The 14378-nt window shown below is 59.6% G+C and overlaps 1 protein-coding gene across 19 annotated transcripts in view; it reads left to right on the top strand.

Moving 5' to 3' along the window:
* ACOX3 (acyl-CoA oxidase 3, pristanoyl) overlaps positions 1 to 14378 on the top strand; it is a 55216-nt gene that overhangs the window by 21215 nt on the left and 19623 nt on the right. For 7 of the 19 annotated variants that reach the window (XR_006265730.1, XM_043448579.1, XM_043448587.1 and 4 more), the window contains 5 exons: positions 1486 to 1574; positions 8153 to 8249; positions 10194 to 10376; positions 12006 to 12128; positions 13697 to 13817. Coding sequence is in view for 18 of the 19 variants with exons in the window: in XM_043448579.1 (XP_043304514.1) it covers positions 1486 to 1574; positions 8153 to 8249; positions 10194 to 10376; positions 12006 to 12128; positions 13697 to 13817 (613 nt within the window). In the remaining variant the exon portion in view is untranslated. Of the gene's footprint in view, positions 1 to 1485; positions 1575 to 8152; positions 8250 to 10193; positions 10377 to 12005; positions 12129 to 13696; positions 13884 to 14153; positions 14375 to 14378 lie in introns of all 19 variants that reach the window. The other 12 variants (XM_043448584.1, XM_043448591.1, XM_043448590.1 and 9 more) reach the window with 4 other exon arrangements.

The following is a 14378-nucleotide window of genomic DNA, read 5'->3' as shown; positions in this document are numbered from 1 at the left end:
AGACAGCATCAGGGCGGGGGCCCCCGAGTCCCCGCCTGGACGTCTGCAGGGCTGAAGGTCACGGCAGCGGGGTGCCGGCTGCTGTGGCTCTTTGGGACCAGGGCAGGAGGGGCGGCTGGCTCGGGGCCCTGGGGCTCCCGTCTCGCCCTGGTTGTCCTGCTGTACCTCTTCGGCAGGATCGGAACCTCGGGGACGATGATGACAGGCCACCACGATGGCAGCAGCAATGGCTCCAGAAGCCTCGCACGCAAAGTCTTCTCCCCTGGTGGTCATGGTCCATGGGGATGAGGTGGTACACGCCCCTGTCCCCGCCAAGGGCTGGCTGTGGTCATCTTGACCCACTGCTCAGGGGAGCCCTGCACGCCAGCTGCCTCCCACCAGCAGCACCACCACAACACTTCTTCTTCTTTGGTTAAAAAAGGTGTTTTAAATTGAGGTATAATCGGTTTACAGTGTTTTATTGTTATAGCCGTATTAGTTTCAGGTGTACAATACAGTGATTCAAAGTTTATAGATTATACTCCATTTAAAGTTATTCAAAGTCATGGGCTTCGTTGATAGCTCAGTTGGTAAAGAATCTGCCTGCAACGTGGGAGACCTGGGTTCGATTCCTGGGTCAGGAAGATCCGCTGGAGAAGGCATAGGCTACCCACTCCAGTATTCTTGGGCTTCCCTGGTGGCTCAGCTGGTAAATAATCTGCCTGCAATGCGGGAGACCTGGGTTTGATCCCTGGGTTGTGAAGATCCCCTGGGGAAGGGAGCAGCTACCTAGTCCAGTATTCTGGCCCGGAGAATCCCATGGACTATAGAGTCCATGGGGTCACAAAGAGTCAGGCACCACTGAGCGACTTTCACTTTCACTTTTGGGGCAGCGGGAGTTTACAAAAATAATCCACACACACGTTCACGGCCCTTTGTCATGCCCGTTTCACCCCGTGGAAAGTCCTGCATCTGAAGTGTGAATAGGCAGTGCCTGGGGTCTTCCAGACAGCACACTGACCAGTGTCCTGGGGCCACGGTAACCAAGAACAGTACCACAGATGAGGGGCCAAGTCGGGGTGTCAGAAAGGCCACACGCTGCCCACAGGCTGCAAGGGAGGGTCCTTCCTGCCTGTTCCCACTTCTGCTGACACCCCCGATGCTGGGCTGTGGCCGATTCCGACCAGTCTCCACCTCTGTCTGCACGTGGCCCCCTGTCCCCGTGTCCTCTCCTCCTCTGACCCTCAGAGAATGTGGGCCATTGGATTCAGGCCCCTGCGGGTAACCAGGGCAGTCTCCCCTCCAGATCCTCGGTTAATATCTGCAAGGACCCTACCTCCCAACAGGGCCACATTTCAGGAGGTCAGTTTAAACCCACGGCAGCTGCACGCAGGGACCCCGTGGCTCGTTCGTTCGGAGCGGGGGGTCTTGGACATTTTCATCTGCTTTTCCGTGTGGCCCTCACAGCTTCCGTCTTTTTTTCTTTTTTTTTTGTGGTCTGTGCAGATTCGGGACCCGAAGACCCTTCTTCCCATGCCAGGAGTGATGGTCGGCGATATCGGGAAGAAGCTGGGGCAGAACGGCCTGGACAACGGGTGAGTCCGGCCCTTGGACTTGACGGCCGCTCCTCTGGGGCCCGTACCGCGAGGCTGCCTGCTCAGTACTGCCCACCCGTGAGCCCCCCGCCCCGGGCCCTCAGTGCCGCCCCCGCGCCCTGCAGGACGCGCCGCACGTCTGCACCAGAGACTGTCGGGAAGGGCTAGGTTCTGCTCCAAGGCCAGCCTCAGGAGCTAAGTGGCTCTGCATGCTGAGCAGCGAACTTGCCTCTGGCCTGTGGCCACTCCAGCTCTCAGCCCAGAGTCAGGGTTTGAGCCCCTGGGTCCTCAACCTGTGACCCCGGCGTGCTCCCCCAGCCTGGAGCTTGGGCGCCCAGCCCGCACCCGTGCCGTCCTGCGGGAGGAGCTGGGCTCTGGGTAGTGGGGGCAGTGTGGTCTGAGACGAGACCTGGGCTTGGGGAGCTAGACGGGGGGCAGGTGGGCAGGGGAGCCATGTCAGGAGGGGCCTTGCAGCCTCCCGGAGGGATTCTCTGGCTCATTCAGGGCACGAATTTGGGAGTGAAACAATTTGGGTTCAGATCCCGGGTCCACCTCTGCCTCTTGGGCTGACTGACCTTCAGCAGCTTTCCCGGCCTGTCTGCTCGTCCGTGATGTCCCCGTGGTGGGCCCCTCACATAGCCCTGCCTGGGAGCCAGCCGTGTCTTCCCAGCTGTGTGCCACCCGTCGGTGCCCCCTCACCTGAGCATTCAGGCAGGACTCACCTGCCATCTCTCAGAAAGCCTGGCTGAGATGCTCTGCGCCTTCTGTTCTCCTGAGATGCTTCCCATGTGGGGAAGCAGAGCTGGGAGGTTCCTTAGTCCTGTATGTCACACTGCATCTTAGGAGCGTCTGTGTACCTGCCACTTCGCGGGGAGCCAGAGAACAAAGGAGCATGCCCGGCCGTAGTTGGAGCCCTCTGGTTACCCTGACTCTGGTCGTCTTGAATATAAATCAGGAGGCAGGTCGTCTCTGAGACAGAAGCCAGAGCAGGTGGTCAGCCTCCCAGCACTCTCAGGGTCCTTTCAGCTGTCCCTCCCTGTAAGCTGGGGAGCTGGTGGCCTGGGGAGTGTCTCATATCTCCGCTCGGGCCCTCGGAACAGGTGAGGCCCCAGCCTGTGCCTGAGGAGGGGAGTACCATCGATTTTCACTCTGTAGCTGGAGGAGAAGGCGGCAGGACGTTGTTAAAAGGCAAAACCAGGCACACGCACGCACAAGCCGTTTAACTAATTCCCGTCGGCCTCTCTCACTGGCCTGTGCAAAGACCTGTTAATTACCTGGGGGGGAGGGGGCGTCGTTCTGTGCATTGCGGCTCGGTGTGGGTGCAGGGGGCCTCTGGCAGGGACGGGCCACTTGCCGCTTAGTCCTCTGAGCGGTTGGCGGCATCACGGGGGCCACGCGAGTGGAGGGGTGGAAGGCCCTGTCCCCTTTTGAGCTCTGCATGCCCTAGCGTGGGGCCCAGAAAGCGTGTGTGCGGCGGCTGTGTCTACGGCGGGTCTGTGTGGCCACGTGCAGCCTGGCGGCGGGAGGTGACCCTCCAGCCGTGCACACGCGCTGCCGGGTCCCTGCAGTCTGTGGACGGCATCAGGCGGGCTCACGGGTTCCCGGTCCCCGTACGTCTTGGTTTTTACAAGTTAGAACCTTTACGCTTGTTTTGGGACATCAGTGAAACGCTCTGCACTTGGTTCCCCCCCAGTCAGCTCCTGCTTTAGACACAGTACCGTGTCTAACTACAGCGCCCCCCCCCCTCGGCCCCAGGAGACACAGTCACACCGACAAAGCAAAAAAAAGTGAAAGTGTTAGTCACTCAGTCGTGTCCGACTCTTTGCCACCCCATAGTCTGTAGCTCTCCAGGCTCCTCTGTCCATGGGATTCTCCAGGCACGAATACTGGAGTGGGTCACCGTGCCGTCCTCCAGGGGATCTTCCCCACACAGGGACTGAGCCCCGGTGTCCCACACTGCAGGCATAAGCTTTCCCCCCGGGGCCACCAAGGCCCTCCTCCAAGCAAACGGGTCATGTGGGAGGAGCACAGCTCCTGTAAGTCTCAGCCGTGCCAGCCCGGGGGGCCGCCAGGGGGCAGCATGGTGACCACCCTGATGCCGGGCCCAGAGTGGCTCCCCGAGATCAGAGTCGCCGTTCTGAGCCGTCCCAAGGGGTTGCTTGGCGGACAGGACATGGAAGCAGCCTCACTCGGTCCCTGAGCCTTTGAAGGTTCTGCAGCACCTGGGGCCCCTCGGACCCCCTGTCCTGGGCAGGGGCTGGGATGGGGCCAGGGGCCCGCCTCGCTGGACACGCCGCTGTCCCTGCTGGCCGCGGGGCACATGCCCAGCAGAGGGCGCCCGGGATCTGAGTCCCTGCTTCCCCCACTTGCCCGCTGCTTGCAGGGCAGTGCTGTGATGGAGTGACTTTTTGTCCAGAGACCTCTTGTTTTTTAAAATAAAAAGCAGTAACAATGTGTAGGTGGATCACAGGAGTGCGTGAGTCTGCAGGAAGGCTGTCTAGAAATCAGCGAAGTGAAAGTCGCTCAGTCATGTCCGACTCTTTGTGACCCAATGGACTGTACAGTCCATGGAATTCTCCAGGCCAGAATACTGGAGTGGGTAGTCTTTCCTTTCTCCAGGGGATCTTCCCAACCCAGAGGTCGAACCCAGGTCTCCTGCATTGCAGGTTGATTCCTTTTTTCTTATTTATTTTAATTGGAGGCTAATTACTTTACACTATTGTGGTTTTTGCCATACATTGACATGAATCAGCCACGGGTGTACATGTCCCCCATCCCGAACCCCCCTCCCGCCTCCCTCCCCATCCCACCCCTCTGGGTTGTCCCAGTGCCCCAGCTTTGAGTATACCCTGTATCATGCATCGAACTTGGACTGGCGATCAATTTCACATATGGTAATAGACATGTTTCAGTGCTATTCTCTCAGATCATCCCACCCTCTCCCACAGAGTCCAAAAGTCTGTTCTTTATATCTGTGTCTCTTTTGCTGTCTCGCAGATAGGGGCATCGTTACCATCTTTCTAAATTCCATATATATGCGTTAATATACTGTATTCGTGTTTTTCTTTCTGACTTACTTCACTCTGTATAATAGGCTCCAGTTTCATCCACCTCATTACAACTGACTCAAATGCAGGCAGATTCTTTCCCAGCTGAGCCACCAGGGAAGCCCAGAATACTGGAGTGGGCAGCCTGTCCCGTCTCCAGCGGATCTTCCCGACCCAGGCCTCAAACCGGGGTCTCCCACATTGCAGGCGGATTCTTTACCAGCTGAGCCACAAGGCAAGCCTGTCTAGATTACGTGGATTACTTTTAGTCAAATAACTCTGAAAGTAAGATAGTAAAGACCCCTCAGGTGAGCCGTTGAGCCTCACCTTCAAGATGGGCTGCAGGCATCCTCACGTCTGCTCAGTGGCCACTCAGGGAAGCGTCTGGTGGTGGGCAGGGGCGGGGGTATGTGCTGAGACCTGCTGGGTGCGTTTGGTCCCTGGTGGGGCTGGGGTGGCGGTGGTGGGAGGCCTCAAGGAGCAAGGAGATTGTTAGGACCTGACGTGGGGGGTCCAGGAGGGAAGGGGTGCAGGGCCGGGGAGCCAGACACACTGCATGTTCACATCCCCATGTCGTGCCCGTTGCCACCCAGCGCACGCGCATAGACACACCTGTGTCCTCCATGGACACGGGATTCCAGGCTTCAGGCTGGCCAGCGTTGACTGTCTGTGACTCAGAAAAGAACGTGTGAAATTCTGATTTCGGTTAAACCCCAGGCGACTATTTTTGCAAGTATAAATACGTTCAGCCTGGTTCCGTCCCCTGAGTGGCAGGGGCGGGTGAAGATTTTCCACTCCTTAAAAAGGGCGCTCCGAGTTTACAGCAGCAGACTTGGAAGAGCATCCCGCGGCTTTCCAGTAACGGGCTGGACCACACGGGGGGCGTCGGCACCGCGGCCAGGCGTTCTCAGGACGCAGGGGTCTGAGCCCCACAGATGCCTGCCGCGTGGCCGCCTCCAGGCCAGCACTTTCAGACACTCAGGCCGGGCCTGTGTTTTGGACATGGGAGGGAGACCCCTCGCCTGGACGCTGGCGGAGGCCTTGGGGCCTGAGGTGCAGAATCGTAGGTGATTCTGAAGGAATCTGGGAGGGGCCTCCAGATGCCCCGCCCCTGGCCTCGACTCTTCCCCAGGGGCACTGGCTGTGTCAGCCCCAGGCTCTCCCCCGACTTGGGGGTCTGTGCAGACTGTACCAGCTCCCAGGGGATGAAGTCTCACTCCTGGCTGGCTCATCCGTGGCCCTAATTGCTCGGTTCCGGGCACGTGGCCCCTTATAACAGGATGGCTTAGCTCCCATTGAGAAGCAGGTGACTCAGTGAGCAACGTGGACGGGACCACGTCTCGTGGTGCTGTGGGGCCACCCGGGGCTCATCACGGGGAGGGGTGGGGAGGCACGGCAGGCCTCTCGGAGAGGGTGGCAGTGCTCAGAGGACCCACCTGCCTGTCTGGAGAGGGCCTGGCCGGCTTGAAGGTTGCACGCAGATGCTGCCTGGTGGGGGGCCGCGAGGAGTGGGCAGCGGTCCTGTCAGAGGGCTTACCACGTCCTCCTGTGGGTTTCGATTCTGTTGGTCCCAGGGATCCAGGGTTCTTGTGCCAGGCGTGACCATCCCTAACTGAAGTTTGCATAGGCCTTTGCCCCGTGTGCGGGACGGGGCGGGGACGAGGTAGGGCCTGGAGAGACCAAGGCAGAGACTTGAGGAAATCAGGCCAGAAGAGGCACAGACCGTGAGGACATTGGGTTGGAGGTGGAGGTGAGCGTGCTGACTCTGGATGGTGGGGGGGTGCCGTGCGTGACCTGGGGATCTGGGGAGGGGCCGGGGGTGGGCTGGGGCGAGGAGCCGTCCGCCTTCTCTGAAGGGCACTGCTCTCCCTCACAGACCTGCTTCCTGTGGTTCAGTAAGAGAGGGTCCCGTGTGGCACTGAAAATGCTTAGAAATCCGATAAGGCGCTATGCTTATGTGCGTTAGTTGTGTCCGCTTTAGTCCTGTCCGACTCTTTGTGACCCCATGGACTGCAGCCCACCAGGCTCCTCTGTCCATGGGATTCTCCAGGCAAGAATGCTGGAGTGGGTTGCCAGGCCCTCCTCCTGGGGATCTTCCCAACCCAGGGATCAAACCTGTGTCTTTAAAGAGTACTGTATTGGGCTTCCCTTGTGGCTCAGCTGGTAAAGAATCCGCCTGCAATGCGGAAGACCTGGGTTCAATCCCTGGGTTGGGAAGATCCCCTGGAGATGGGAAAGGCTACCCACTCCAGTATTCTGGCCTGGAGAATTCCATGGACTGGATAGTCCATGGGGTCGCAAAGAGTTGGACACGACTGAGTGACTTTCACTTTCCTAGATCACTTTGGGCTTCCGTGGTGGCTCAGAGGTAAAGCGTCTGCCTGTAATGCTGGAGAGCTGGGTTCGATCCCTGGGTCGGGAAGATCACCTGGAGAAGGAAATGGCCACCCACTCTGGTACTCTTGCCTGGAAAATCCCATGGAGGGAGAAGCCTGGTAGACTACAGTCCATGGGGTTGCAAAGAGTTGGACACGGCTGAGTGACTTCACTATCTTGGAGGCGATTTCTTTCCCACTAGTGCCCCCTGGGAAGCCCAAGGTGCTGTAGCAGGGGTTGACATAGATGTTTGGGGTTTTTTTTGTTTGGCAGTTTCTGCACCACCCGGTATTCTGCACAGCCTTGTCCCCTGGACTACTGTGAGTTAGATTTTCCTTCCTGACAACCACAGAAAATACCTTTGATTACTGACACATACGCATGACCCCTGGGGATGTGTGTGCAGGCGTCTTCTCCAGCTGCTCAGGGGAGCTGACCCCTGCATCTGGAGCCCCGATGGGACGGCTCATCCTTCTGCTTGACTGGGGAGGTCTGAAGCCCAGTTTGCTGGCTCTGTCACCCCGTGTGGGGGACTCTGGTGCGGGGTCCAAGCGTGAGTCAGAGATCCTCACGTTTAGGAAGAAGGTCCGTGTTTCCTGCTGAAGGACGTCATCTGGGCTTGTCCAGCCACGTCGAGGGCATTCCCTCCCAGCGTAGTAGGAACCTGTGTGCGGCCCTGAGACCTGAGTGTCCAGGGGCAGCTGGGGGTCGGGGGCCTCCATCATTACCAACAGACAGCGACCGAGTTGTTTCATGCAGAACCCATCACTCACACCACAGTTTTTGTTTAAGCTTTTTTGGGGAAAGCTAGGGCTGTCCGGTGGTTAGGACTCCATGTTCTCACTGCTGAAGGCCCAGGTTCAACCCCTGGTCCAGGAACTAAGATCCCTCAAGCCATGCAGGGCAGCAAACAACAACAACAAACCACAAAAAATAAAAAACCAGGTAAAGCCTGCTTTCACAGGTAGAAAGATCTGTTGAGACGCCCCGTCTCCCGTGTCTTCCCTCCTGGGTTTGCTCTTGGGGTTTTCCGGTCTCTGGGGGGTTACATCACCTTCTGAGCTGTCCTCCGCTTTGATTTGACCAGGTTTCGGGAGGGGGAGGTGAGCCCTGGCGCCGTCCCCCCATTTAACCAGAAGCCGTTTCCCCGCCCAGGTTCGCCATGTTCCACAAGGTCAGGATTCCGCGCCAGGACCTGCTGAACCGCTCGGGAGACGTCACCCCTGAGGGCGCCTACGTCACCCACGTCAAGGTACCGGAGCCTCCAGGCTGGGGTGGGGGAGTCTGTGGGTGAGGAAGCCAGCCCCTTCAGGTCTGCTGGACATGCACCCCGCTGGTGGGGGAGGAGAGTCGCCAAGGGAGCCGGAGGCCTGTGCCAACCTCCCCAGGCTCAGGTCCTGGCGCCTCCACCAAGGAAGGGGGCGCCTGGGTCCAGCGCACCCCCGGGGCCCCAGGCATGACATCCCCCCACAATCCTCACCAGCCCCCTGGGGTTACAGCTGGGGAGGCTGCCCCGACCAGCACTGTTCCCCACAGCAGGGAGAGGGAAGGGTTGCCTGCTGGGCCAGGCACCCGAGGGGGCGACTGCATCCTCCGGCGTCTGGGACTGACCGCGCCCAGAAGTTCATTGAGGGTGGACGTGTAGGGGCCCGGGCCTGGGCCCTTCCAGACCTGGCCAGGTCAGGGTGGCTGAGCACCGCTGGTCCTGAACCCACGGCCGGGATGACCCAACGCCACACGTAGGCTGCCCGGAGCCGAGAGCAGGGCTTCAACGAACGTGACAAGTACCTGCCAATCAGGAGAGAGGCTGGAAGTGACACAGGAGGCCATTCAGAAGAGGAAACAGTGATATGAAACCCGGAAGTATGGAGGCAGACGAGAGAAGCCAGCGGAGGGGGTCGATCCAGTGGGGTTGAACTTCAGTGAAGCAAGCGGCAGGCAGGGATGCAGAGAACCCAGAGACAGCTCGTAGAAACAGCAGAGATAGAGGGCTCTAAATTACGGAAGGAAGACTATCTCGACTGCGGGGTCCCACACAGAGGGTCAGGGGCTGTCACCCCAGGCTCACCGTCGAGAAATACTAGAACCTCAGAGAGAAGACCCCAAGCCCTTCCCGGGACAGGAGGCAGAGCGGCTGCCGTGGGATCAAAGCCCCTTTACCTCCGATTTTCCCAGCGCGACGTTGACCGAAAGCAGTCAGGGAAAGGACGCTTCTCACCACGGAGGGAAAACCACCGTACACGTGCTTTTTCTAAACGCAGGGAAACTGTCATTCGTGCGTGAGAACAAAGTAAATATTCATGGCCAGGGGCTTGGAAGGCTGCCGCACAAATACCAGAGTGGACATAGTTTTGGAAGAAAAGCCTGAATAATAAAATAAATGAAGCGGGAGAAGCAGCACAGGGTGAGGGAGGCACACGTGATCACGTCGTTTGGTGAGACCGTCAGGCCGATGTACCCAAGTGCCGCCGATGGGCCTGAAAGCCAAGCTGCTACGAGGGACCATGGTAAGCACCTTGAAACTTAGAACCGATTGAAGATAGATGCACACAGACAGTTACTAGTTTTAAACCCTGATGCTGGAAAAGATTGAGGGCGGGAAGAGAAAGGGCCGACAGAGGATGAGATGGTAGGATGGCATCACCGACTCGATGGACGTGAGTTTGAGTAAACTCCGGGAGGTGGTGATGGACAGGGAGGCCTGGCGTGCTGCCGTCCATGGGGTCACAAAGAGTCAGATACGACTGGGCAGCTGAGCAACAGCAAACAACAAAAGATCACAGAGAACAACGGACGGCCGTCCCGATGACCGTCACAGCCCTTGGGATGGTGGCTCGCCGGGGAGGCAGGAACCCCGGGGGAGCGGGGAGGGAGCCCTTTTTACGAACAAGACGTTGGCACCAGCTGTGTTCCCCGCCCTCGCCTCCAGCCTCGCTCTCGGCAGAGCTGCGTCTGGTCCTCGGTGATGGCGGTCTGCCCGGGGCCCCTTCCTCCTGTGGGTGGGTGTCCCCCGTACCGTCCCGTGATGGGCATACCGCCCCCCGCCCCACTCAGCTCCAGGGGGGCTGTGTCTGGGGTGCCCCAGGGGCTGGGCCTGGAGTGTTGAAGGAGGACAGGCGCACCCCTCCACCCCCGTGCCCATCCCCGAGGTGGCCCGCGGGTCCCGGGTCCACCGCCACCTGCTCTCCTCCCGCAGGACGTGGGGCAGCGCTTCAGCGAGTCCCTGGGCAGCCTGTCGGCCAACCGGGTCGCCATCGTGGGCATGTCCGTCGTGAACCTGAAGCTGGCCGTGTCCATCGCTCTGCGCTTCTCAGCCACCAGGCGTCAGTTTGGGCCAACGGACAAGGAGGAAGTCCCAGTGCTGGAGTACCCGATGCAGGTAGAGCGTCTGCGGGCGTGAGTCCGCTGTCGTTCCGTCCATGTGCAAACACGCCGCTTCTCTCAGGTCTCTGCAGCTGGGTCACGGGGGGCTGACCGGGCCTGTTCTGGAGTTACACGGTGACGCCAGGCCCCGGAAGGAGTGTGGCCTCGGGGGCCACAGATGGTCTCCACAATGATCTTTAGTTGAAAAGAAATGAGGGGCCTGGAGGAGGCGCTCTGGTGAGGCAGTGTGGGGGGGAGGCAGGTGTGCACACTCACCCCTTGTACAGGGTCCTGTGTGTCCAGGCCGTGCTCTGACATGCCCGTTCATCCCGGGACACAGTGGCTGAGTGTGCAGCGGCATTCATGATGACATCCTTTAGCAGAGGGGACACTCCCCCCTCCAGGTCCTCCAAGGTCGAGGCAGCCCTGGATGGCAGGGGTGCACCCTGAGCTGAGCATCACCTGGGTGCCTGGCCGGGGTGGGGGCGGGCGTGGCATTTGATCACAGGGCGCCCCCCCCAGCGTCTCTGCATCCCGAGCCCTTCCACACCCACCACGCAGCTGCCCTGCGCACCAGGTGGGCTGGTAGTGGTCCCCAGGTCACAGGTGGGGCCCCAGAGGCAGCAGCTAGACCGAGCCCCAGTCTTGGGCCCAGCAATGTGTGAGCAAAGGCATGTTTGAGTGAGCGTTTCAGGACATTGTAACTGGATTGAATTTGTTTGACCCTTAGGACCACGAACCTGGTTTAATACCAAATGAGCAAGTAAGGAAGAGCCTCATGCCTAGTTCGTGCCTGGCTGGCACGCAGCGTCCACCACAACGCTGGACCCCGTGGTCCTCGTGAGGTCACAGCGCGCTCCCTGCCTGGGCTTGAAGCCTGGCCTCAGTGGTCACCAGGGCCCACCGAACCCCACGCGTGGGCTTCTGACCCCAGGTCCACCCCGCCCTGCTGTGCGCCCTTGGGTGAGGCGCTGAGCCTATCTGTGCTCCAGTTTTCTCCCTTGCACGTTGGAGTAGTGATCACACCCCTCTGTGGGTGGTTGCAAGGATTAGCCACGTTCGGGCGTGGGCACGGTGACCGCGCGTAGGGATTGCAGAAGACAATGGACGATGGAGCCAGCGGCGGTGGTGCTGACTGTCTTCCAGGTCCTCTCAGCCTCCCCCTCCATCCAGGCAACAGCGGACCCGCGCTGGTGAAACAGACGTGCTCCCTTGGCCTCTGGGAGCCTGTTCCCCCTCCTGGCCCGTGGGCAGTCGCTGTCTTCCTCCTAGGGTCACAAGGGGCAAGGCGTGGCCAGGTCGGCCCCGCGCTCAGGCATGGTGACCTGGCTGTCTCAGTTCCCTGTATCATAGTTCAGCGTTTACTCTGGCTGAGGGATCGCATGACCGGGACAGCGGAGAGAGCGGGGCAGGGCAGTGCCCGTAGGCGCTTCTCCCTGAGTGGGCCTGTCAGGGTGGCCGGGAAGACCGGCTGTGCTGGAAGGGCATCAGGGGCAGGTGTCGTGGTGGGGAGGTGGGGGGTTCCGGGAGAGGTACAGAGCCTTGTGCATTAATGTGGGGACGGTGGGGGTGGGTTCCTGCTGCCTCTGCCCTGTCGTCTTGCCGAGGACGTTTGGATGTTCAGGCGGAGATTTGTCCATTTCAGCAATGGCGCTTACTGCCATACCTGGCCGCCGCCTACGCCTTGGACCACTTTTCCAAATCGCTCTTCCTGGATCTGGGGGAGCTTCAGCAAGGCCTCCTGGGGAAAGACCGGAGCGTCAGGCAGGTGAGAGCCCCCTGCTTTTTCTCTGCTGTGTTCACCCTCATTTAAATCTCACTGGGTTTGAACAGGGCAGGCTCAGCCTTTCTTTCAAAACAACCTGGGTGTGTGGATCTGCAGGGATGATGCAGGCTCGTCCAACCTGGCCCCTGGGCCGTGTCCTCCCAGAGCCCGTCATGGGGATGGGGGCCGTGTCGGCACGTGTCCGCATCCCCCATTCTCGAGGACGTGCTGACACGGCCCCTGGTTCCTGTCTGTGAGTTCAGCTGTTGTTCTCCTCTGGGGAACAGGATGCTTTTGCAAAATCCACATTACCGGCCCCCTCCGTGGATTTCACGGTTCTGATCCTTTCGTAAACAACCCCACAAAGGTCTGCGTCCAGCTGACTGGATGTGAGCTGACAGGCACGGCTTTGTGCCAGACGCAAGCGTGCAGACCTGCTGAGATCAGCCCCTGTGCTCAGAAAGGGTCTTCGGGTAATTTCCATGGGTGGACGCCTCACACGTTGATTTTTTTTCTGCTTCACGCTGCCTCCTGGGCAGAGCGAAAAGGCACAGCGGCAAGTGCGTCTGAAAACTCATCAGAAATGCTACAGAGAGCGGGCTTACCGACCACGCCCTGAAAAGCCTGTATCAAATTAGCACATTTTGGAATATCCAGCATAGACGCCCAGGCGTCAAGAGGCGGAGGGTGAAGGGGTGGGGGGCTGGCAGGGTGCACAGCCATGCAGTCAGGCTGACGTGACCCCGAGGACCGTTTCATCAGGAATGTGGAGCTAATGCATTTTCCCCCGCCTCAAACATGCGTCACTGAAGTTTTGCCAGCTGACAATGGATTGTCCTGCTAGTAATGTTTCCAAGGGTCACCATGGTCTTTTTTTTTTTTCTCTGAAGCTCAGAAAAAGTAGTTCAACCCAGGCATGGGTTACAAAGTAGCGCTTCTGTGAAGCTGAAGATGCTGGTAAAACGCATCACCTTATTTAGCAGGTGTGTGTGTAGGTGTATCTTTCTTGTAATTGTTGCTACTAATGATCACTGGAAGTAAAAGAATATTTACTAGATGTGTTAAAACTAGGGACCCTGAGCGGGGCCTGCACAGGGGGTCCTGAATGGCCAGGGCTTTGCAGCCCTCTGGGGCTGCTCCCCCCCTCCCCTGGGGGCAGCGCGTCAGCGCCGCCTCCCACCCTTGGGTTTCTTCCTCCACTCCCCGTGAAGGACTGGAGCTTGAGCAGCCGTCGCTCAGGTTCGCGCTTGAACTTCGTGTAGACTGAGTCATGAGCGTGTTCTCCCCAGCGTGTTCTCCCACGATCAGCCTCCCACCAGGGTCTACCCGCTGAGCAGCTGCAGTTGTTTATCTTCAGTGCTAGGAAGTTGTGTGACCAGAGCGCAGGGTATCCACGCCTAGATGAACCCTGTTTCTTAAGCTAAAACTGGGTCTCCTACTGTTGTGGTTGTCAGCCACCTGGGTCAGACTGGAGGGGGCGTAGGCCTTTGAGGCAGAGCTTGGCCCGGCCCCTGACCTCCGGGGTCAGAGCCTCTCTTCCCCTGATCTTGTTGGCTTTTCTCCCTCCCAAGGCAGAGCTGGGACGCGAGATCCATGCCTTGTCATCGGCCGGCAAGCCCCTGGCCTCGTGGACGGCCCAGCGGGGGATCCAGGAGTGCCGCGAGGCGTGTGGAGGACACGGCTACCTGGCCAGTAGGTTCCAGAGACACGTGGGCTGATTTCTGTCCTTATCCCTACCATGTGACTCACACCCGACTGCGGGTCAGCGCACGGCCAACCAGGGGTCAGCACACGGCCAGGGAAGAGTGCACAACCAACCAGGGGTCAGCGCACAGCCAGGGGTCAGCGCACGACCAAGCAGGGGTCAGCGCACGGCCAACCAGGGGTCAGCACATGACCAACCAGGGGTCAGCGCACAACCAACCAGGGGTCAGCGCACAGCCAGGGGTCAGCGCACGGCCAGGGGTCAGCGCACGACCAAGCAGGGGTCAGCACACGACCAACCAGGGGTCAGCGCACGACCAAGCAGGGGTCAGCGCACGGCCAGGGAACAGCACACGACCAACCAGGGGTCAGCGCACAACCAACCAGGGGTCAGCGCACAGCCAGGGGTCAGCGCACGACCAAGCAGGGGTCAGCGCACAACCAACCAGGGGTCAGCACACGGCCAGGGGTCAGCGCACGGCCAGGGGTCAGCGCACAACCAAGCAGGGGTCAGCACACAGCCAGGGGTCAGCTCACGGCCAGGGGTCA

Source organism: Cervus canadensis, chromosome 26 (assembly GCF_019320065.1).
Source record: "Cervus canadensis isolate Bull #8, Minnesota chromosome 26, ASM1932006v1, whole genome shotgun sequence".
Lineage (NCBI taxonomy): Eukaryota > Metazoa > Chordata > Mammalia > Artiodactyla > Cervidae > Cervus > Cervus canadensis.
This window is presented reverse-complemented; position numbering and strand designations above follow the sequence as displayed.